At 43.0% G+C, this 23,514-nt stretch overlaps 1 protein-coding gene across 1 annotated transcript; it reads left to right on the top strand.

Annotated features, from left to right (window-relative positions):
* The first annotated feature begins 212 nt into the window (after positions 1-212).
* Positions 213-23,192, top strand: LOC138419586 (KRAB domain-containing protein 5-like). Its single transcript, XM_069552445.1, has 4 exons — positions 213-272; positions 7,542-7,637; positions 21,909-22,035; positions 23,047-23,192. Exons 1-4 carry the CDS (start codon positions 213-215, stop codon positions 23,190-23,192), a joined length of 429 nt encoding a protein of 142 aa, XP_069408546.1.
* Positions 23,193-23,514: the final 322 nt, after the last annotated feature.

The following is a 23,514-nucleotide window of genomic DNA, read 5'->3' on the forward strand; positions in this document are numbered from 1 at the left end:
ATGACGAGAGAACAATCAAAGAAAAAAAAGTTCACAGGCTGGTCTCCAGGTAGGAGGTGATTGTTCCCAAACCTCTCCTGAGACAGGACAGGAGAGGTGGGTCATTTCAGGTTTTCAAGTCCTTCTGTCTGTAGGTGAAGTAGTTGCAGGTTAAAGAGCTCTGCGGATGCCTTTGAAGGTATTTTCTTAAGATGCAGAGGTGTGTTTGCTACATGACATCCCCAGAGAAGACAGAGCAGGAGGAAGAAGAGGAGGAAATGGCAGCTTCTCAGGTACATGTTCTGTTCCGGGCCTGGGGCTGTGTCTGCTTTCCTCCTGAAATGCCTGGACTGAGAATCTGCCAACCTTTAGCTCTCTGCTTCTAATTTTTCTGCCTGGGGTGTTTGTTATCCAATTCTTATTTTTTCCTTTTCTTCTTATCATAGTGAAGACTGGCTCTTTAGACCACCTCTCCCTTGTGTCCCAGATCCTGTTCTCCATTGTCTCTATCCTGGTTTCTATAGAACATGATGAATTCCCAACCTGAATGAGTGACTTTCAGCTGGTGAACATATTCCCTTTGTGGGAGATCAACACGGAGAGGCACTGGTATCCGAGATTCCCATTGGGATGTGGTTCAGTGTTGGGATCTTCGGGAAGTAGGGGAAATGCCATGATGAGTTCAGACGTGGATGCAATTCAGCTCTTTAGGAGTTAGAAAATGCCCTTATATATTGAATCAACTCAGTGATCCAGAATTTTTCAGAAAATGCGCAGAAATAAATAGAAAACTAGGAGACACTGTCTTCTGTAATGATAAGGCTTACAAGTTAAACACACTGTTAGGATACAAAACAGAGGAAGTATATATAAAATGAATTTGCATAAAACTGATATCTGCTTGTTAGGTTCAAGTTATAATTTCCTTATTTTTCCCTAAATGCCCAGGCTCTGATAGTGCATCTTCCGTGTGATCCATTTACACCATGACAGATGATGTCCACTGGCTCTGGTGATTTCTCTGAGATTATCAGGCTAGGAAGTTCATTTTTTCCCCTCTGTCTTTAGCAAGCCTGTGGAAAAACGGAGTGGGGAGCGTGTGAAAACCCTCACAGTTAATGGAGAAATTCCGTGTCTTTTTGGTTTCTCTTTGCTTTGGAAAATGAACGCTCATTCTGTTGATGATAGACACTGGGTTTTGGGAGTGGGCATTTTCATCACTGAAGCCCAGGTGTGATGTTTCCAGTACACTCCACACTCGTATCCCACATAGTCTTCTTATTCACTTTTTTTTTTTTCCAAAATATTTGCAATAATCATATTGGTGCTAATCTGTTTTCACCTGTGTTGAATTTCTAAGATACAGCTCAACAAAATGATATAGTTTGTCAAGAAATTAAAGTTTCAGAACCAAGAACTCTAATTTATCTTATATCGTTGTATAAGTTTGCACCCTAGTGTATTTAAAATATACAAAGAATATCACTCACAAGTAGATGTATATCTTTTAACCCATTAAAAATGATCTTGATTTTACTGACATGAATCAGTTCAGTTCAGTCACTCAGTCGTGTCCAACTCTTTGCCACCCCATGAACCACAGCACGTCAGGTCTCCCTGTTCATCACCAACTCCTGGAGTTTACTCAAACTCATGTCCATTGAGTCAGTGATGCCATCCAACCATCTCATCCTCTGTCGTCCCCTTCTCCTCCTGCCTTCAGTCTCTCCCATCATCAGGGTCTTTTCGAATGAGTCAGCTTTTCGCATCAGATGGCCAAAATATAAATGTACAGCATGTGGCAAGGCATTCAAGCAGAGTTCAACTTCAACTGAACATCAGCGAATCCATACTGGGGAGAGACCTTATAAATGTACAGAATGTGGCAAATCCTTTACCCGTTATTCACTTCTTACTCAGCATCAAGGAATCCACACTGGGGAGAGACCTTGTGAATGTACAGAATATGGCAAAGCCTTTAACTAGCATCTGAGTCTTCCTGTACCTCAGCAAACTCATACTGGGGAGAAACCATACAAATGTAAAAAAGGTGGCAAAGCCTTTATCCATTGTTCACATCTTACTCTACATCAACGAATCCATATTGGGGAGAGACTTGATAAATGTACAGACTGTGGCAAAGCCTTTCCCCAGAGTTCAGGTCTTTCTCAACATCAGAGAATTCATACTGCAGAGAAATGTTAGACATGTAAGGAATGTGGCAAAGGATTTCGTCACAGCCATCACCTCACGCCCCATTAGAGAATACATACTGCAGAGAAACCCTAGGAATGAATCAGTGATAAAAAAAAAGATTGGCCCTAAATATACAATTTTGAAACAATGAGTGTTTACTTTGGAAAGACACATGAATGAAATACAAAAATATACACAAGATTTTAATCAAACATCAGAAGTAAATCAATGCCAGAGAATTCATACTAGAAAGCATTTCATTGGTACCACTTTTGTTGAATTACTCTAAACAGAAACACTGTAGCAAGTATTCCATATTTAAAACATGTACTAAATTGATATGTTCGTATGGATCACAAGATGAAGGGGTGGATATTTTCAGAGGTATAATTATCAATCATGTATCCTTGTTTATATTGACATTATTTGAGATCATTAAGGAACCAAAACGCATGTCATTCAGCTCTCAAGTTACTATGCTGTGCTTTGTTTCTACTATATATATGAACGTCTGTTTTTGATGTTGTTCCCTCAGTTGTAAGAGAAGCCCTTCTATACTAGGTGGGAATCATTTATATTTATTCTCCAATTTATAAGAATAAGAACACAGCAATGTTATATGCACACTAAACCTCTAAATGGAGGTATTTGTCACTGATGTCAAACATCTGTGTTGTCACCATGATGTAAGTTATCAGGAAATAATTCAAAGTAAGACGGAAGTTTGCTCTAAGTTTTCAATAATTATGTCCATTGTTTTTAACCATAAAACAAGGATTGTTCATTAAAATCAAAGGTCTTTTTATGACATCAACATCGAGAAATCATGCATATTACCTGGCAGGCTTGAAGTAAGGATACCTTCTCTTCTACCTGATGTAAGTATAGAAAACTATTTCTAGAAAAGTCATATTAATATAATTAATGTCCATCCATGTTTACTACATTAGCCTCCATTTTGTAAACCACATAAATCACATTCACTGATCATTTCATCAGAGAATCAGGAAAGTTTTTAGAAGCTTGTAATCTGTATTTTAATCAAGGATCAAACAACAGTTGTAAAAAGTTTTATTCCCTCTGTGTAAAATTAATGTATGTTTATTAATAAAAGTGAATGGTTTTCTCATGTTACAGTTGATGTGGAATGAAGGAAGGTTGAACGCACCACCAGCATTAACCTCTCCCACCTGTTTAAGGTTGCAGGAAAGATAACGTCATAAGAAACTATTTGTAGCACAAGGGGATGGCATCTGTAGAAATTAGTTCCTTACTGGTGTTAAACTCTCATGAATTCATATATTTCCCACGATTTCTATGTTGCATCTCCTCTCCCACTTTGAAAGTACTCGGACATTGTGTTGGTTCGAATAAGAAGGATCATACAGAGTACTGTTGAGAGCTTCCCCGACTGCTCCATGCTGTTGCTGCCTCAGCGTCTGTCTGGGGAGCAGGCAGCCTGCAGGTCCTTGAACTCACACCAGCCAATCCTGTGAGCACCTCCACTAGATGACCCCCTTCCTTGAGACCAATAGTATTTCTGAACCCCAGGGTCTACTGCACAGGCCCCCCTTCAATGACACCCTCAGAGTTCACCAGAATCCTACTCCTCTGGTTTGAATGGACCAATCCACACTCAGCCTGGGGAGCCCACAGCCCTTCACCCAGGGCCCCTTAGAAAGGCCTGAACCCCAAGTACTGGAGCTTTCTCTGCCTGGTTCTAGCCTTGACCTTCCTCAGGGGCCCTCAAGGCTTCCTGTGAATTCTTTTAGGACCTAGAGTCATAAACTCATCTACTTCAATTGTCCTTGGTTCTTCTGTTAGCTAAAACTTTTCAGGGGCTCATTTAAGCAAATGTCAATTCAACGAAGTCACAAAAAGCATAATTAAAAGCCATGATGGGAAAGTTCTAAACCAAGATTTATAAAATCTTCCCCTGTATAATTCTTAGCACAAGTTTCTTGTCTAGGCTTAAAGGAACTCTTTTCTCATGGCCTTGGCATACTTTGAATGCAAGATATAAATATCTGAAGATATATACATCATATAATTTATATAACACACATTGAATACAATATATAAATATCTGAAGGTATACACGTTAGCCGTGAGAAAACCAAGAAGGAATATGTGAGTGTATGTGTATTCATACACATTTAAGTTGGAGAATTTAGAAATGCTAGATCAAAACTGGTCATTTTAGACTTGCAGATGATTGACTAAAAACTGCAAAACTTCTCAATTTGTCAATCAATCTGTTTTGTCTATTTTTCATGGAATTCATTTCCTTAAATGTCAGGAGGTTACACTTGTTAAGGAACTTCCACACTGTGCTCCCCCTGTGACTGCCCCAGTTCACATTCCCTCCAGCCATGCAGGAGGTTCCCTGATCTCCAAGCCTCGTCAGCGTTTACAATATTATTAGTGGGCTCTTTGCTAATTGTTATTCTGACTGGCATGAGGTGATGCATCATTGTAGCTTTGTTTTGCATTTCTTATTGTTTACGCTGGTGAGCATCTTTCATTTGCCTCTTGCCCGTCTAAAAGAGCAAGTTGCCCCACCCAGGCTCAGCAGTTGTGGCACACAGCTTAGCTGCCCCAATGCATGTGGAGTATTCCTGGACCAGGGATCAAGCTCACGTCCCTGGCACTGTCAGATGGATTCTCCACCACTGGGTGACCCGTCTGTTTAGCTTTTTTTCCTTTTGAGATGCATGTGTATTTTGTATTGGAATATAATTGCTTTACAATGTTGTGTTAGTTTCTGCTGTACGACATCGTCAATCAGCCATAAGTATACATGAATCTGCTCCCTCTTGAAACTCCCTCCCGTGATCTCCATTTCACCCCTCTGGTCAGCACAGAGCACCAAGCTGAGCTCCCTGTGCTATCCAGCAGCTTCCCACTAGCTACCTGTTTTAACCATCAGTTCAGTTCAGTTCACTTGCTCAGTCATGTCCAAGTGTTTGCCACCCCATGGACTGCAGCACACCAGGCCTCCCTGTCCATCACCAACTCACAAAGTTTACTCAAACTCATGTCCACTGAGTCGGTGATGCCATCCAACCATCTCATCCTCGGTCGTCCCCTTCTCCTCCCCACTTCAATCATTCCCAGCATCAGGGGCTTTTCAAATGAGTCAGCTTTTCGCATGAGGTGGCCAAAGGACTGGAGTTTCAGCTTCAGCATCAGTCCTTCCAATGAACACCCAGGACTGATCTCCCTTAGGATGGACTGGCTGGATTTCCGTGCAGTCCAAGGGCCTCGCAAGAGTCTTCTCCAGCATTTCAGCCATGGTAGTGTATGTGTGTCAGGGAGGCTCTTCAGTTTGTCCCCCTCTTCTCCTGCCGTGTCCACACATCTGTTCTCTATATTTGGACAAATATTGTAACAGATATACATGGAATCTAAAAAAAATGGTGTTGATGAACTTATATACTGAGCAGGATATAGGCGCAATGGTAGTTCTTAAGCTTTTGGATGTTAAGGTTTCAAGGCATAAAATACATGGACAATCATGGCATGCATTTTATGAAGTGAAAGAAGCTCATTCAAAAATGCTACAGAAAGTAGCAATTTTACAATATGACACTTTGGTGTAGCTAAATATTCATATGTGCTCAGTGGTGTCTGAGTCTTTGTGAGCCCAGGGGCTGTAGCCTGTCAGGCTCCTCTGTCCATAGATTTCCCAGGAAAGGATACTAGAGTGGATTTCCATTTCTTCGTCCAGGGCATCTTCCTGATCCAAGGATGGAACCTGCATCACCTGGATGTCCTGCATCGGCAGGTAGAAAGTTCTTCCCACTCAGTCACCTGGGAATCTCATAGGAAATATAGAAGAGATTAAAAAGGTCTGTGGTTGCTATCGGTTTCAAAGGAGGGACTCTGAATATCCTAAATCTAGAGAACTTTCAGGACCGTGAAATAATTTGTGTTAAACTGTTGTGATGGACACTTATTATTATACATTTATCCAGAGGTATGGAGTGCACATCCCTAAAAGAGAAACATAAGGGTAAACTAAAGAGTTTATGTATTTACTGTCCTTGTAGATTCATCGGTGGTAAGAAATGCTCACTCTGGTGGGGAAAGGTAAGTAGGGAGATTGTCCACGTGTGCAAACAAGAGTCATATGGGTATGGGAAACGTCTATACCTTATTCTCAACTCTGCTGTGAAACGAAATCTTCTACAAAGTTGGTACTGGTGCATGCACACTGAATATTTTTTAGAATATATAATATTAGAAAGATGGACATGCTTCTAACTTTAATTTTTCCTTAGTCATTATACTTTAAAGATGTGAGGAAATAGAGCTCTCTAAATGGCACAGACAACAAACTGTAGCAGTTGATTCATAAAACCTAGAAAAACACACACACAGGAAGTAGAACAAGGCTCTCACGTGTTAATTCATGTTAATGTAACTTAAACGACAACACCGATCATTATTTCCTTGGTCGGTCATCAGATAGCATTTAGAGCATCATTTTCAAAGGCATTTGTCTCTGCCCACACACACTTGTTAACCTAGCATGTCCTGCTCAGTTCAGTTCAGTTCAGCTGCTCAGTCCTGTCCTACTCTTTGTGACCCCATAGACTGCAGCTCGCCAGGCCTCCTGTTGCCTCTGGTTTATTTTCAAAGAAAGCTGTGATGGAAATACCTCCAGGTTCCTGGTCTCTGATGTTGGAGGTGCCACAGCTGCAGAGAGGTGGTCACAATGCAAATCATTTTGTGAAAACGTGTGTCCCCAGGCTGCAGAGAGGGGTGAAAAAAACTAAGGACACGGAAGATCTTTGGGAAGAAGTCTGCAAGAAAGCCTGGCAGGAACCCAAGACCCCCAGGTGATTCCCACCACTCACCTCTCCCCGCCCCTCCCCCAAGAGGGCAGGCACAGGCGGGGACCACCGCACCCATCCTAGAAAGAGCCCCTCCGCAGGGAATCAGGTTGACCTTTGCTTCTAGAAGTTCCCGCCCTAAATCCTCCCTTCCTGAGGTCTCAGATGTGCCAAAGGTGAGGTTTCCCCCAGGGCTCCTGAATGCAGGTCTTCCTCTTGCATTTTTTTCAAAACCCTGGTAGGCTGGGTCAGGTAGCCCAGAAGTAGGGTCCATTGTGTCTGGTGAATTGTGCTGCCTGCTCTCTGTAATGCAAAAAGGAAGGAGATGAACTAGCCCGGAAGATCTGCTAATAGAGTGGAGCAGCAGGATGTGATTAGCATATCAGGTTAGTCTTGATTACCCACTACAGATCAGGAACACAGAAAGTCAGCAAAGAGCTCCGAAAAGGGTGAGAGAAACAAGAAAACGTTTTCTTCTTTTTCACTGCAGCAGTTGCAGGTTAAAGGGCTGTATGGATGTCTTTGAAGGTATCTTCTCAAAATGCAGATGTGAGTTTGAGACGTCGTATCCCCACAGAAGACGCAGAGCAGAAGGAAGAAGAGGAGGAAATGGCAGCTACTCAGGTAATTGTCCTGTCCCGGGTGTGGGGCTGTGTCTGCTTTTCCTCCTGACATGCCTGGACTGAGAATCTGCAAACCTTTAGTTCTCTGCTTCTAAGTTTTCTGCCTGGAGTGCTTGATATCACCTTCTCATTCACCCCCCCCCCTTTTTTTTAAATTTTAAATAGTGAAAACCAGCTCTTTTGGTTTCGTCTCACTCATATTCCAGAGCCTTTTCTCCATTGTGTGTTTCCTGGCTTTCTGTAGAGCATGATGAATTCTCAACATGAAATGGTGACTTCCAATGTTGAATACATTCCCTTTGTGAGAGATCAATACGGGGAGGCACTGGTATCCGAAATTCCCTTTGGGATGTGGTTCGGTGTTAGGATCTTAGGGAAGTCGGGGAAATGCTGTGATGAATTTACATGTGGATGCAATTCAGCTCTCTGTAACAGGAGTAAGAAAATGCCCTGTTAATAGAATGAACTCAGCATTCCAGAATTTTTCAGAAGTTAAAGTAGCAGAGAGAATCCTCTATACCGAAAAGAAAAATATACTAATTAAGTGGACTATTGTCACGCCAGTGTATGTTCCTTGGTTCTTTGTCTCGTCATAACAAAGATTTGGAGCAATGGACATTAGAGCCTTCGCCGCATCACAGCTCTCGGGTCTCTTACGGCTCTATTTTATTGAGAAGATAGCAGGAGAATCCATCCTCGAAGCGTGGGGGCATGCCAACCCAAAGATTTGAAGAGAGGAGAGTGGAGGAGCGTGTGGGAGAGGGGGAGAGAGAGGGAGAGAGAGAGAAAGAGCACACGCACGCGGGATAGGAACAGAGAGAGACAGCGCTTTGGCTCTTCCTTTTATATGTTTTTGCCTCCACCTGGGCCTGCCCTGTGCAAATTGGGCTTAGCCAGGAGTGCTGTTTGTTCTACCTGAAGTCTTCACTCACTCTGGTCCTCGGACCTGCTTTAGTTCTATTATCGCGGGCTTTGCCCTTCCTTGTCTTTTAGCCACTGCCATCTTGGACTCCTTTTCCCTATTCTACCTACCTAACATTCCCCCCTCTAGAGATGGGAGGCCCAATTCTTTGGGAATAGGGGTGTCGAGGTCTTTCTGGCTACTTCCTGCTGAACTGGGGCGGTGAGGGGTATTGGGCCTCCCCCTCTTGCTAGTCTCAAGCCTCAGAGTCCTTATAGCGGTGTCCATCTTAGGGTGTGATATTTTTCATGGTCGGCTGGAGTTTTCTATCTTTGCTGAACTGGCACTGCATGTTGTAGCTTGTTGACCTGGGCAGAGACAAAACAGGTTAGACAATCGACAGTTCATGGAATAATCATAAGCATCATCAATGCAGCATAACAAGGACTAGTAGGGGCATTCGTCAATTTTAAATTCACATCGCCAGGATGGCTCAAGTCCTTCCTTGTTCAGGGATCAGAAGATCTATCTCTTGTCTGTTTTGGAATACAATCTCTGTCAAGCTGGGTTGGCTGTGTAGAGCTATCCTGAGAAATCTTATCCCCAGAAACCAGATTTGGGGGGTGTTCATTAGAATGGCACTCATTGGTAGTCCTGAATAGGTATCTGAGATCTCCCAGGGGCTCACAGGTGTATTGAGTGTCCTCTTCTGTCTTCTTCCATGGCTTGACTCGTGAGTAGTGAATCCAGGAGTCATGTCCTGGTACCTTGACTGCTGTGGGGGTAGAAAGTGTTACAGGGTAGGGGCCCTTCCATGTGGGCTGGAGTTGAGCTTTAGGGGACCCATCTTTCCAGACTTTAATTAGGACTTGAGTCCCTGGAGCATATCGTGGTGACTCGTTAGAATCTTTTGGGTCCTGGTTTATACCCCACAAGCGTATATCCTGTTGGAATTGCCCAATGGCCATGGTATAAGACTGGAGGGTCTGAACCTCTGGATCTAGGAAGAGGTCATTGACATAAACAAAAGGTCTCCCATGTAGCATCTCATAAGGACTAAGACCAAGCTGTTCCTTAGGGGCAATGCCAGTGCGGAGGAGAGCTATTGGTAAAGCCTCCTTCCACCCCAGGGAGGTCTCCTGGGTTGTCTATTTTATAGCTGATTTTAAGAATTGAGTGGCTCTTTCTACTTTTCCCAAAGATTGAGGCCTCTGGGCACAATGGAGATAATAAGTAATGCCCAATGCTTTTGAGACCCCTTGGGTGGCCTTGGAAGTATATGATGTCCCATTGTCACTTTGTAATGACCTGGGCAGACCAAATCTTGGAATAATTTCATGAAGCAGTTTTTTTTTACACCTCCTCAGCCTTCTTAGTCTGGGTGGGAAAGCCTTCAACCCATCCTGTGAATGTATCTATCATGACTAATAGGTATCTATACCCTTGAGAAACTGGCATCTGGGTGAAGTCCATCTGCCAGTCCTCTCCTGGGTAGGCTCCACGTCGTTGGATGGGCTGGGCCAGCTGGAGTCTTCGAGCTCCTTGGGGGTTGTTTAATTGGCAAGTGGGACAAGAGGACACCGCCTGTCTTATAGTTGTTTGGAAGCCTGTTCCCCTGAAGGACTTTTCTAGTAATCTTTGGAGGGCCTTTTCTCCTAAATGAGTAGTGGCATGTAAGGAGTTAACCAACTTCCATTGGAGGTTCCCAGGCAGAAAAAGGAGTCCCTCCTTTTGGAATCATCCCATATGACCTTCTTGAAAGCCCTCTCTCTTAGCTTTAAGAGTCTCACCTTCAGTATATGAAGGAATTTCTGGCAAATTAGTCTGTGCAACTAAGGTGGCAACCCCTATTAGGTCATGGTTCTGTAATGCTGCTCTCCTAGCTGCCTGATCAGCTGCTTGGTTCCCTCGTGCCACTTCTGTGCTCCCATCTTTTGTGTCCTTTACAGCGGGAGACTGAAACCTCAGTGGGCAGATGGACTGCCTCCAAAAGTCAAAGATTTTTGTCACCATATTTGATTGGGGACCCTCGGGTTGTCAAGTGGCCCCTTTCTTTCCAAATAGCAGCAAGTGCATGTAGCACCAGAAAGGCATACTTGGGATCAGTGTAAATGGCTATTCTTTTACCTTTTCCCACCTCTAAAGCTCGAGTCAGGGCTATGAGCTCAGCTAATTGGGCTGAAGTACCTGGTGGCAGAGGCTTAGCCTCTATGATCTCAAAATTGGAGACTACTGCATACCCGGCTCTTCTTTTTCCATCCAAGACAAAGCTGCTTCCATCAGTGTACCAGATTTCCTCAGGATTGGTCAGAGGATCTTCTGACAATCCCTCCCAGGGTTTTATCTAGTGGTCCAAGGTTTCTAGACAAGAGTGAAAGGGGAGAGAGTTCTCGGGGGTAAGCAGGAGGGTAGCTGGGTTAAGAACCTCAAAAGGGGATATAGTGAGGCCTGGATTTTCCATCAGCATTACTTGATATCTGAGGATTCTTTGATCAGACATCCCTAAATGGCCTCTCCCATTTAGGAGTTGTTTTACTTGGCGGCTGGTAAAAAATAGTTAGTTTGCCCCCAAAGGAGAGTTTTAAAGCATCTTCTATCATGATTGCAATAGCTGCAAGATTTCGAAGGCAGTAGGGCCAGCCTTGGGTAGGTGGATCGAGCTTTTTAGATCACTAAGCTACGGGCTGGGGCTCAGATCCCAACCTTTGAGTTAACACTCCCAAAGCTATTCCCCCTGTTTCATGGGCATAAAGTTGGAATGCTTTTTCTGGGTCTGGCAACTTCAAGGCAGGTGCTCGAGTTAAGGCCTGTTTTAGTGTAGCCTCTGCCTTCTTTTGAGGAGTTCCCCATATCAGTGGGGTTGAATCATCTCGTCCCTTTAAGCTTTAATATAAGGACTGGGCAATTAGACCATAGTTGGGTATCCGGATTCTACAATATCCAGTTAGCCCCAGGAAAGCTCGCAATTGTTTTTGAGTCATGGGGGAGGGCAACTGGAGGATTCCTTGTACCCGATCAGAGGACAGCCTCCTGGACCCGTGTGTAATCTGAACTCCCAGGTAAGTGACCTTTGTCTCGACCATCTGTGCCTTAGCACGGGAGACTTTATATCCTCTTTCTGCCAAGAAGTTTAGAACCTGAATTGCATGTTGTTGGGCACTTTTCTCACCTGGATAGCAGATTAATAGGTCATCTACGTATCATAATATTTTCCCATTAGGTCCCAGGTCCAAATCTAGGAGATCCCGGGTAAGGGCCTGTGTAGGGAACAAGGTATAAAGAAGGTTGAGAAGTGCTTGCAAACGAGACTCTCAACCAGGGCTGAACATTCTTGCAAACGAGATGTTCAGCTAAGAATCCTGTTTGTTCCCATGGGAAAAGAACATTTCTTGCACACAAGGATGTTTCTCTGATTCCTCAAAAGGAACAGACCCTGGGACAAAACGGATTCTAAGTTGATAAGGAAGTTCCCCAAAACAAAGTCTTAGCTGCAGTAAATAAGCCAAGGTAAAGGTTATCTCGCCCTGCGCCTGCGCACTGTATAGTCTCTGAATCGTAGTGCTTGGCAGCTTGCCCTGTAGGTTGTTGTGCAAGGGATATAAAATAAAGCAGCTGTAAGAAGCAAGTGTTAAAATAAAAAGATTTAAACCACTCTGCAGTGTTGGTGTTTCATTCCGTCGCCGGCATCTGGCGCCCAACGTGGGGCCTGACAGAACCGAAAGGGTAAGCACCCCGGGGCAAAAGGCTAAAAGGGGGACTTTCGGGAAATAGAGAAAAAGAGAAAAGAATAAAAATCCGAAAGGGTAAACACCCCGGAGCAAAAGGCTGAAAGGGGGACTTTTGAGAAAAAGAGAAAAGAATAAAAATCCGAAAGGGTAAACACCCCGGAGCAAAAGGCTGAAAGGGGGACTTTCGAGAGAATAAGAAAAATAAGAGAAAAAGAACAGAAAAAAGAAAAAGAAAAAACTATGGGGAATTCCCCATCTTTAAAGTCACAATATATGGAGCTGGTTAAGGGGCTCCTGCATTCTATAGGAATTAAAACATCTACTCGCTGCTTGAGTGAGTTATTCTGGCTTATAGAGCAGCATTGTTATTGGTTTCAATATCAAACAGAAGTACAGCTGAATTTGAAGGAATGGAAAGTGGTGCAGAAAGAGTTAAGAAGGCAGTATCAAAAAGGAAATGTGATTCCTTTAAGGCTGTGGACTCTATGTAGCGCTATAACTCAGGCTTTAAAATTAATGGCTGCTGACAGTGAGGCCGCCTCATGTTATCTTGAGGAGGGGGCTTCACCTTGGCCTCCGCCCAAACCTCCGGATGATAGTAAAAATTCATCCACTGAGTCAGATAGAGATGTAAGTTCTGGGGAGGATTCAGATTCTGTAGAGGCAATGACTGCTGCCTTTTAAAAGGTTTTATTAAATAAAAAACAAACTTCCAAGGCTGTTAACCCTTCTGCATCACCTTATGCATCCCTATTTCTGGTAGCTGCCGACAAGGCTGAGGTAGGAAAAAAAAAGTCAATGGTTTTGAAAGTACGGGAAAAAGTATATTTTAGAAAATGCTTATTAATGACTCTCGTCCTTTAATGTCACTGATTACTGAAGGTAAACAGTTTGAAGGATTAGTGGATACAGGAGCAGATGTTTCGGTTATTTGTCTCCAGCAGTGGCCTAATGACTGGAAAAAAGAAAAAATTCCTCTTGTTTTAACAGGCTTAGGATCAATAGCAGATGTGTGGAGAAGCACTCAACCTTTGTCATGCCAATTGTCTAATGGAAAGAAAGTATTTATTTCTTTTTACATTGTTAATATACCTATTAATATCTGGGGAAGAGATCTTTTATTTTCTTTAGGAACAACGCTCATCATCTCGTCGGAAAACTTGTAGCCACTGCTCAGATTCCTCGAGCTCTCCCATTGAAATGGTTAACTGATGTCCCTAAATGGGTTGAGCAATGGCCGCTTCCAAAAGTGAAGCTCGAGGCTTTAGAACAATTAGTAAAAGAACAGCTTCAATCTGGCCATATTGAACCTTCTACGTCTCCTTGGAATTCTCCTGTTTTTGTCATTAAGAAAAAATCTGGTAAATGGAAAATGTTGACTGATTTTAAAAAAGTTAACAAATGTATAGAACCTATGGGAGCTTTGCAATTAGGTCTCCCTTCTCCTGCTTTGATTCCACAGGATTGGTCTTTGATGGTTTTAGATTTGAAGGATTTTTTTTTTAATATTCCTTTGCAAATAAAAGATAGAAATAAATTTGCTTTTACTATTCCAGTGTATAATCATGGGCAGCCCGTAAAACGTTATCAATGGACAGTGTTGCCTCAAGGAATGATTAATAGCCCTACACTTTGTCAGGAGTTTGTTGATTGTGCTCTTATTACTGTGAGACAACAATTTTCTAATTGTCTTCTCTATCATTATATGGATGATCTTCTATTGGCAGCTCCTAGTAAAGAGGAACAAGATAAATTTTTTATTCATGTAAAGAAAGCTTTAAGTGATTTTAATCTTCAAATTGCTCCTGAAAAAATTCAAACTGAATTTCCTATTTCATATTTAGGTGCTATTTTGGAACAACAGAGAATAAAACCTCAAAAAGCCCAAATTAGACGAGATAATTTGAAAACTCTTAATGATTTTCAGAAGCTTTTGGGTGATATTAACTGGTTATGTCCCATGTTAGGGATTCCTACACATCAATTGCGTCATTTATTTTCTACTTTAGAGGGTGATACTGCTCTTAACAGTCCTCGATCTCTTACTTCTCAAGCAAAAGAGGAATTACACTTTGTAGAGCAATGGTTGAATGAAGGGTTTCTTACTTATCTACAACAGGATCAACCTATATATTTCATAGTGTTCCATACTCCCTATTCTCTTACTGGAGTTATTGCTCAATCTGCAGGGTTGATTGAGTGGGTATTTTTACCCAATAACTATACAAAAAAGCTTACTACTTATATGGATAGAATTGCTTTCCTTATTTTGAAAGGTCGAGGCCATATTACTCAGTTAATTGGAAGTGACCCTCAAACAATTATTACTCAACTTACTTCCACCCAAATTTCTAATTGCTTACAGTTTAATGAAAATTGGCAGATAGCTCTTGCATCTTATTCAGGGACTTTTTCTAATCAATATCCTCAATCTAAAATGATAGATTTCCTTCGACATACATCAGTGGTTTGTAAATCTCCTATATCTAATATTCCAGTTGAAGGAAAAACTATTTTTACAGATGCCAATAAAAATACTGCTGGCTATTGGACTGATACTGCTTCTAAAGTTGTTCCACATTCCTTTTCTTCTGTGCAGCCCGCTGAACTTTGGGCCATTTGTTTGGCATTACAGGATTTTTTTTGATATTCCTATTAATATTGTTTCTGATTCTAAATATGCAGTCTTTTCATGTATTTATCTTCCTGAAGCCACTCTACCGGTAACTTTAAAAACTAATATTGATAAATTATTTTTTCAGGTTCAACAATTATTAATTAGGCGAACTAACCCTGTCTTTTTTATTCATATACGAGCTCATTCTTCTCTCCCCGGACCATTATCTCAAGGAAATGCAAATATTGATGCCTTACTTTATCCTTTACAGTCTGCAACACAAGAACATTGCTTACATCATACTAATTCTAAAGGGTTACAAAAAACTTATTCATTAACACGAAAACAAGCTCAACGCATTGTTCGTTCTTGTTCCATATGTGCACCGTTTATTTTGCCCTTTGCCCCTCCTGGAGTAAATCCCAGAGGACTACAATCTAACCAAATCTGGCAAATGGATGTTGTTTTTATTTCTTCATTCGGTAAACAGAAATATGTTCATCATACTATAGATACTTATTCTCATTTTCAATGGGCTACAGCTTTAAGTTCAGAAAAGGCAGATTCTGTTATTACTCAATTTATTATTTTGTTTTGCTATTATGGGCATACCTATAGAATTAAAAACTGATAATGCTGCCGCATATCAATCCTCTAAATTATCTCAATTTTTAGAACAATATCATATTAAGCACACTTTTGGTATTCCTTATAATAGTCAAGGACAAACTATAATTGAAAGAGCTAATAGGACTCTTCGAGAATACATTGAAAAAATAAGAAAGGGGGAGAAAGGTATGATATCACCAAGGGATGTATTAAATAAAACACTATTAACTCTCAACTTTTTGAATGTCTGGGGAAAAAGTAAGATTACTCCAGCAGAACAGCATTTTGGCAATTCAGAAAAGAAGACAAAAAGCTTTGAACTTTCCCAGGTATGGTATAAGGATGAGATAAAGGGATGGATTCCAGCAGTACTTCACTTCTTGGGGCGAGGGTATGCTTTTATTTCTGTGAATAATTCCAGGATCTGGGTTCCATTGAGATTGGTGAAGTTGCAGAATGAGCGACCCAATCGTGCACCAGTTTCAGGAACTGTCAATGCAGAGGACTTTCACCTTTGTGACAAGAGAGGCAAGTCCACCGACACGGGGACAGTTAAAGAAGCTGACTCAAGAAGCTGAAAAAACATTGCAGGGATCATGACCCTCGTCTAGTTATAAATTTCTGATTGTAACTTGACTCAATGTATAAATCGTTCCTAGTGGGAAAATGGTAAAAACAAGATGGTCCATTCCAGTGGTCATTGTGAAAGCACGGACTGAACTTTGGTTGCCTGTTAATCTTACTCGACCTTGGTCGGACTCTTTTGCTGTCACTCATCTTGTGAATGCTGTACAAACTCTTCTCCATCGATCTCGAATAATGCTTAGCATTGTCATCGCATCAATTCTCGCCGTGGTTTCAGTAACAGCAACAGCAACTGTAGCAGGTCTTGCTTTGCATCAAGGCATACAGACTGCTGATTTTGTCAGGGAATGACATAAAGATGCTCATTTATTGTGGCAACAACAGCATGATTTGGACACTCAATTGGCTACTGATGTATTGAATTTACAACACACAGTTTCCTGGCTAGGAGATCAAGTGACTGTGTTAGCTACAAAGAGTGTGTTAAAATGTGATTGAAACTCATTTCACCTGTGTGTAACCCCTGTTCCCTTTAATATGAATGAGGGTTGGGAAAAGGTGAAAAGGTCTTTAGTGGGACACCAGAATTTAACTGCTGAAATTATGGAATTGGAACAAACTATATTGTCAACTTTTAGTAAGACGCTGCCTGATATTCTTGGTTCTGATATACTAAAGAGTCTTCAAGAAGGATTAGATAACCTTAATCCTTTAGGGCATGTATCTACATTGTTAACAATATCCTTTGTGAATATTTTGTTAATTGTTGCTTTATGTTTTATTGCTTTTATAGTCTACCGCCGCTGGCGAAAAGGAAAACAATTGGAAAAAAAAGCTTTGCGTATTCAAGCGCTTATTCAGCATATACAAGAAAAGAAAGGGGGAGATGTAGGGAACAAGGTATAAAGAAGGTTGAGAAGTGCTTGCAAACGAGACTCTCAACCAGGGCTGAACATTCTTGCAAACGAGATGTTCTGCCCAGTGTAGGGAACTAGGTTTAAAGAAGGTTGAGAAGTGCTTGCAAACGAGACTCTCAACCAGGGCTGAACATTCTTGCAAACGAGATGTTCAGCTAAAAATCCTGTTTGTTCCCATGGGAAAAGAACATTACTTGCACACAAGGATGTTTCTCTGATTCCTCAAAAGGAACAGACCCTGGGACAAAACGGATTCTAAGTTGATAAGGAAGTTCCCCAAAACAAAGTCTTAGCTGCAGTAAACAAGCCAAGGTAAAGGTTATCTCGCCCTGCGCCTGCGCACTGTATAGTCTCTGAATCGTAGTGCTTGGCAGCTTGCCCTGTAGGTTGTGGTGCAAGGGATATAAAATAAAGCAGCTGTAAGAAGCAAGTGTTAAAATATAAAGATTTAAACCACTCTGCAGTGTTGGTGTTTCATTCCGTCGCCAGCAGGCCTGTCCAAACAGGTGGGGGCTATCTCTGAACCCCTGAGGTGATACTGTCCAAGTCATCTGTTGGTGTTTTTCTCCTGGGGCCTCCCACTCAAAGGCAAAAAGATATTGGGATTCTTTAGCCAGTGGTATGCAAAAAAATGCATCTTTGAATTCCAAGACTGTAAACCACTTGGCACTGGGTGGGATTTCTCCCAAGATTACATAGGGATTGGGTACTGTGGGATGGAGGGGGACTACAGCTTCATTTATGATCCGGAGATCTTGAACCATTCACCAGGTTCTGTCTTTTTTTTCTTTACTGAGAGGATTGGGGTGTACGTGGCAAACTGGTGGGAACCAATAGCCCACAAGCAAGGAATTTATTTATTAAAGGCTGTAGTCCCTCCCGAGCCTCTCTCTTGAGAGGGTATTGTTTCCGGTTAGGAAACCGAGTGGGATCTCGGAGGACAATGATAACCGGTTCGGCTTGGTAGGCTCATCCAGGAATCACCTGGTCCCACACCTGGGGGTTAATTTTGTCTTCCCATGGTTTTTGGTCCCTCTCTATTGAAGGTGTAATGGGTTCTTCAGTAGTAACCAGGAGCTGTAGAGCTCTAGGGGCTGAAAAACTTCCCATCACAAGGGTGGTCCCCAGTTTAGTGAGTATATCTCTTCCCAATAAGGGAGTAGGACACTCAGGGACCACTAGAAACTGGTGGGAAAATATTTGTCCATCCCAGCAACAAAGAAGTGCTCGGGTGAATCTTTTAGTAGTTGGTTTTCCTGTTAGCACCCAAAATGGTACAGGTTTGGGAGGAGAAGGCTCCGGAGTAGGAGATCAAGACAGAGTAGGTACCCCCTGTGCCAACCAAGAAATTCTCGGGCCTACCTGCCACATCCAGTTGCACCCTTGGCTCCAGCCCCATGATGGTTATCTGTGACAGGCGGGCTGGCTGGAGTGGGCCGCTTCAGTCCTCTTGAACCGTTGTGAGGGTAGGCTTGGCACTTGACCTTGAGGCTCTTGGGTCCCGAGGGCAGAGTGCCGCCCAATGTCCCAGTTGATGGCATTTGTGGTAAGCCTTTCTAGGAGACTTGTCCCGGTTTGGACACTCTTTGGCCCAATGGCCCGCCTGTCTACAGATCAGGCATTTGTCTCGTGCCTTGTCCTTCAGGGACCGGAGTTTGCCATAGGGCTTCTCTGGAGGGCGGCCAGCATCTGGGCATGCCTTGTCTCTTTCTTTCTCTCCTCCTCCTGGGCCTTGGCCTCCTTCTCCTGTTCTCTGTTATAAAAGGTATTGGTGGCTGTCTGGACCATCTCATCTAAAGAGGCAGCAAGGTCCTGCCGTTGTAGCTGTTGTAACTTAATTCTGATATCTGATGCACATTGGGACAGGAATTTGTCATTTAAAATCACCTGTCCCTCCTAAGAGTCTAAGTCCAGATTGGTAAACTTTTGGAGTGCCTCTTTTAGCCTTTCCAGAAAGGCAATGGGGTTCTCACTGGGTTCCTGAGTTATTGCTGAGACTGGGCACAGTCCCACAAGTAATAGGCTTCCTTCTGTTTCCATGGGTGGACTTCCTTAGGGGTGAGTCTTTCTGAAGCTTATCCTACCCAGAACTGTTGCAACCTGAGAACCAGGCATCCCCAGGTCAGGGTGCAGAGCCCCAGGCAGGCTGAGGCGCGACAGCCTCCTAGAGATCGAATCACTGGGCAGGTCGAGGTGTGACAGCCTCTCGAGAATTGGGTCCGTGGGCAGGCTGAGGCGTGATGACCTCCTGGGACCCCTGGGACTAGCAGATCCCCGAGCAAGTTGAGACATGACAACCTTTCGAGGACCAGATCCCTAGGCATGTCAAGGTGTGATGACCTACTTGGACCCCCAGACTGGAGCTGGACGTCCCCAAGATCTCCAGTGTGAACAGTGCTGGGTAGGATTAGGGGGTTGGATATTATAGAGTATTTCCCTACCAAGGCCAGCTATTTTCTGGTTGTCTCTCCAGAAGATTGTAGAGGCAAGCTTGTGGGTCTGGATGGGGCTCAGGCAAAGAGCATGCAACTGGAGGGAAGGGGGCAGAGCACAACCTTTGAAAGAATGACATTGCACAAGGGTATAATGTGAACCAATTAAAACCAAGTGGGTCCAAAATAACAAGTCAAATTCAAGTACTTAATCCCCAATCTATAAGCCAACAGACAGGTGGCAGGACAGCTCCAAGGCATATGAGGGAGGAGTGGGTGGTGCCCCAATATTTGGGGGTGATCCTCCCACTCATTAGCATATGATTTTCACCCCCTCACAAAACCTAGCCAGGCCTCATGCTGTGGCCCCAGCCCTTGCCCTTGGCAATGGTTCACACCCTGAAGAGTGGCTTCTCTCTGGATCCTAACAAATCCACCTCTTTGTCTCTCAATGAATTTTTGCAATGAGATACCAGAGCCTGAGTTTCATTAGTTTTGGCTGAGCTTGAGTCCCGGGAGAGAGCTGAAGGACAGGAGGAAAAAGCAGTGGGAACAACGTGCCAAGGAATCCCCTTCATGGCCCGCCGGAAAATTTGCTAAATATCTGACCAGTGCTCACAATTTCATTGGTCTGATCCTTGGCACAGAGAAGAGAAAGGACAGAAGAACCCCCACCAGCTTGTGTAACAGCTGCTGGGGCTCAGCAGACAGCGCCTTTGGGCATGCTGAGGAGTAGCCTCTCCAGAGTCCCTCAATTGTGCCCCCTGCCACCCGCCTGTTTGCAGGAGGTTCGAGGCAACAAGAAAGGAGAGATTGTAAAGGAATTAAGATTTCATTAGGCATATCCCTCCAGTGAGGACCTCTTACCTTAATTGGAGGTCTTCTGGGATCAGAGACTGGGCCACGTGACCTTTCTGCTGAGTTTGTTTTTCGCTGTCCTGGTATCCAGCATGATGGGCCTTCCCCTGTGCTGGGTTTCTTCGCCTTCCGCTTCTATCGCGGGAGCTTCACTGAGTTGGACTCCTGCTGTGCTTGGCCTCTTCCGCTGGGAGGTTGTTTCAGCCTGGTTACATCCGAGTCATGGCACCATAGATGTCACGCGAGTGTATGTTCCTCGGTTCTTTGTCTCATCACAACAAAGATTTGGAGCCTGCCCTATGCAAATTGGGTTTAACCAGGAGTGCTGTTTCTTTAGGAGAAGGCAGTGGCATCCCACTCCTGGTCCTTGGACCCTCCTTGACCTTCCTTGTCTTTTAGCCACCGCCATTTTGGACTCCTTTTCCCTATTCTACCTACCTAACAATATCATCCACAAATATTTGTGTATAATTTCAATCATTTAAAAATTATCCTGATTTTATTGACATGACAATTTGTCTCTTAATAAGTACACAGTCCCATTTTAGTGTATGTCTGTATATATGAACATGTTAACATCATTTGATTGATTTTTTGTTTTACTTTTTTGAAGATTCCGTGAAGGAGGGAATAGCTACCCACTCCACTATTCCTGCCTTGACAATCCCATGGACAGAGAAGCCTGGCAAGCTACAGTCCCTGGGGTGGGAAAGAGTAGGACACGACTGAGTGACTAACACTTTTCTTGTTTTTAGTATTATTTACAAATACAGAAATTTCTATAAACTTTCATTAGAGTTAGCTCTGTGCACTTCTCTATGTTTGATTAAAGTCTAGAGTCACAAACTGAAGTAAAAGTTACTGCTGCTGCTAAGTCGCTCCAGTCGTATCCGACCCTGTGTGATCCCATAGACGGAAACCCACCAGGCTCCCCAGTCCCTTAAGCTGTCATTTAAAGAATGTTCGTTAAAATATTTGCCAAAAGATGATACAGCAACAGTATTGATTTTAAATTATTTCTGTTATACATTCAAGTCTCTGAAAACTGTCAGAAAGTAGTATATACCAGAATGTTAAAATGATTCTTGTTGTCGAGGTTACTATCCTATCAGACCTGTAAAATCTGTAAAGCACTTAAACTTCAAAGTTAAATGTGAATTCTTTCCTTACTATTCTACCTCGTTGCTGTTCACACATTGTCACTCATGGAGCAGAATTTTCAACATTACTCGCTCAAATAAGCTTGTGAAAAATGTGGCACACTGAGCCCACTCCAGAACATTTAGATCAGGAAATGCTTTGTAAAAATATTTCCTGTTTCTTTTGATAGACAGTTCATCGTCTGTCAACTGAGTACAACACTCAGAAATAACTATGCCAATGTTGATCTGATCATATGATTACTCTTTCAAATCAGAATAATTTCTGTAGTGGTTCATGGATCGTATCTCATCCTCTTTTCTTGGGGTTAAAAATGTGGTAGAAAATATTACTGTGTAAACATTATATTCTTGTGTAACACCAGACATTCTCCTAAATCAAAACCATTTCTCTTGCTGGTTTCCTCTTGGGTCACATTAGGAAGTCTTCCCATGGCCACATGGCACCTGTACTTTGCATTTCAGGGACGGCTGACATTCCAGGATGTGGCCATAGACTTCACTGAAGAAGAGTGGGAATGCCTGGACCTCGGGCAGCGAGAATTGTACAGGGACGTGATGTTAGAGAACTACAGGAACCTGGCCTCCTTGGGTGAGGATAACTGCCTTCCAGAATCCCTTCTCTACCCACTGGGTTTTGGTTCCTGCATTTCTAGAATGTCTCCTAGAATCTTCTGCTCCTTATAATAGTTTCAGATCCCTGCTTTCTATGGAAAATGGATATTTATGAGTTGAGAAAGAAGACTTCATGATGATTCATTATGATTCTCACTTTTCCTTGATGGAATCTGCCTCCTTCTTCTAGGTGAGTGGTAATTCTGTAGGTTCTGTGGTATAAAAGGGTGCCACTCTCCTTTATAAATCAGATTTCTCCCACTTACTGACTTTGGCCTCAGTAGTACTTGACTAGAATCTCAAGATCTTTTCTTTATGTATTTGTTAGTTAGAAAAGTGCTTCGATAAAGTATTTGGGGATATAATTTAGTAGTCTATATTAACATTCAACCATGCCTTCTCTAGAATGTTAATAATGTAATAATGTAATGAGCAAGGTAACACTCATGTCTGACTCTGCGAGCCTATGGAATAGTCCATGGAATTCTCCAGGGCATAATAGGGGAGTGGGCAGCCGTTCCCTTTCCAGAGGATCTTCCCAACCCAGGCATCAAACACAGGTCTCCCACAGTGCAGGTGGCTTCTTTACCAGCTGAGTCACCAGGGAATTTTAATACAGGTTAGGAAATTATGTCCCCAAATACTTTAGTTCTAGGCTGTATTAACATTCTACCATGCCTTCTCTGGGCTTCCCAGGTGGCACTAGTGGTAAAGAACCTGCCTGCCAATTCAGGAGACATAAAAGAAATGGGTTTGATCCCTGGGTTGGGAAGAACTCCTGGAGGAGGACATGGCAACCCACTCAATACTTTTGCCTGGACACTCCCATGGACAGAGGACCCTGGCAGGCTACAGTCCATAGGGTGGCAAAGAGTCAGATGTGACAGGCGCGACTTAGCACATGTGCCTTTTCTTTTCACTTGAATACATATTAGATTGGAAATTGATGAATCTCTTGTAAAACGAATATTCCTTTTCCCGATAGCAGGTCTTGTGGTCTCTAAGCCAGACCTGGTCACCGTTCTGGAGCAAATGAAGACTCCCTGGGATGTAAGGAGACTGGAGACACCAGCCGTATACACAGGTAGGGGTCAATGGATGAAGCCGACCAACCACGACAGGTCCAGGGATTAGTGAGGAATTCATCCTTTGCGTGCGGTTTGGGAAGATCTGCTTCAGTGGAAATGGTTTTAGAGAAGTCTGGGTTTCTTTCTGTTGCTGTCATAGGCGGATATCACCTGCCCCATTCTGTCCCTTTAAATCATTCCTGAATTCATCTCCAGTGATTACTTTTCTCAATCACAGTGAGAACTGAAACCCTTCTCTTGGCCTGTGACAACCTGCATGAATCGATTACTATTCCATTTCGTGGGGGCAGGGGGCCCCTCGGAAAACTGAACATTTCTGAAAAACTCTAAGATGCTCCTATTAAAGCTTCTACCTCTAGATGACAGTG

This window comes from Ovis canadensis, chromosome 14 (genome assembly GCF_042477335.2).
Source record: "Ovis canadensis isolate MfBH-ARS-UI-01 breed Bighorn chromosome 14, ARS-UI_OviCan_v2, whole genome shotgun sequence".
In the NCBI taxonomy this organism is placed as follows: Eukaryota; Metazoa; Chordata; class Mammalia; order Artiodactyla; family Bovidae; genus Ovis; species Ovis canadensis.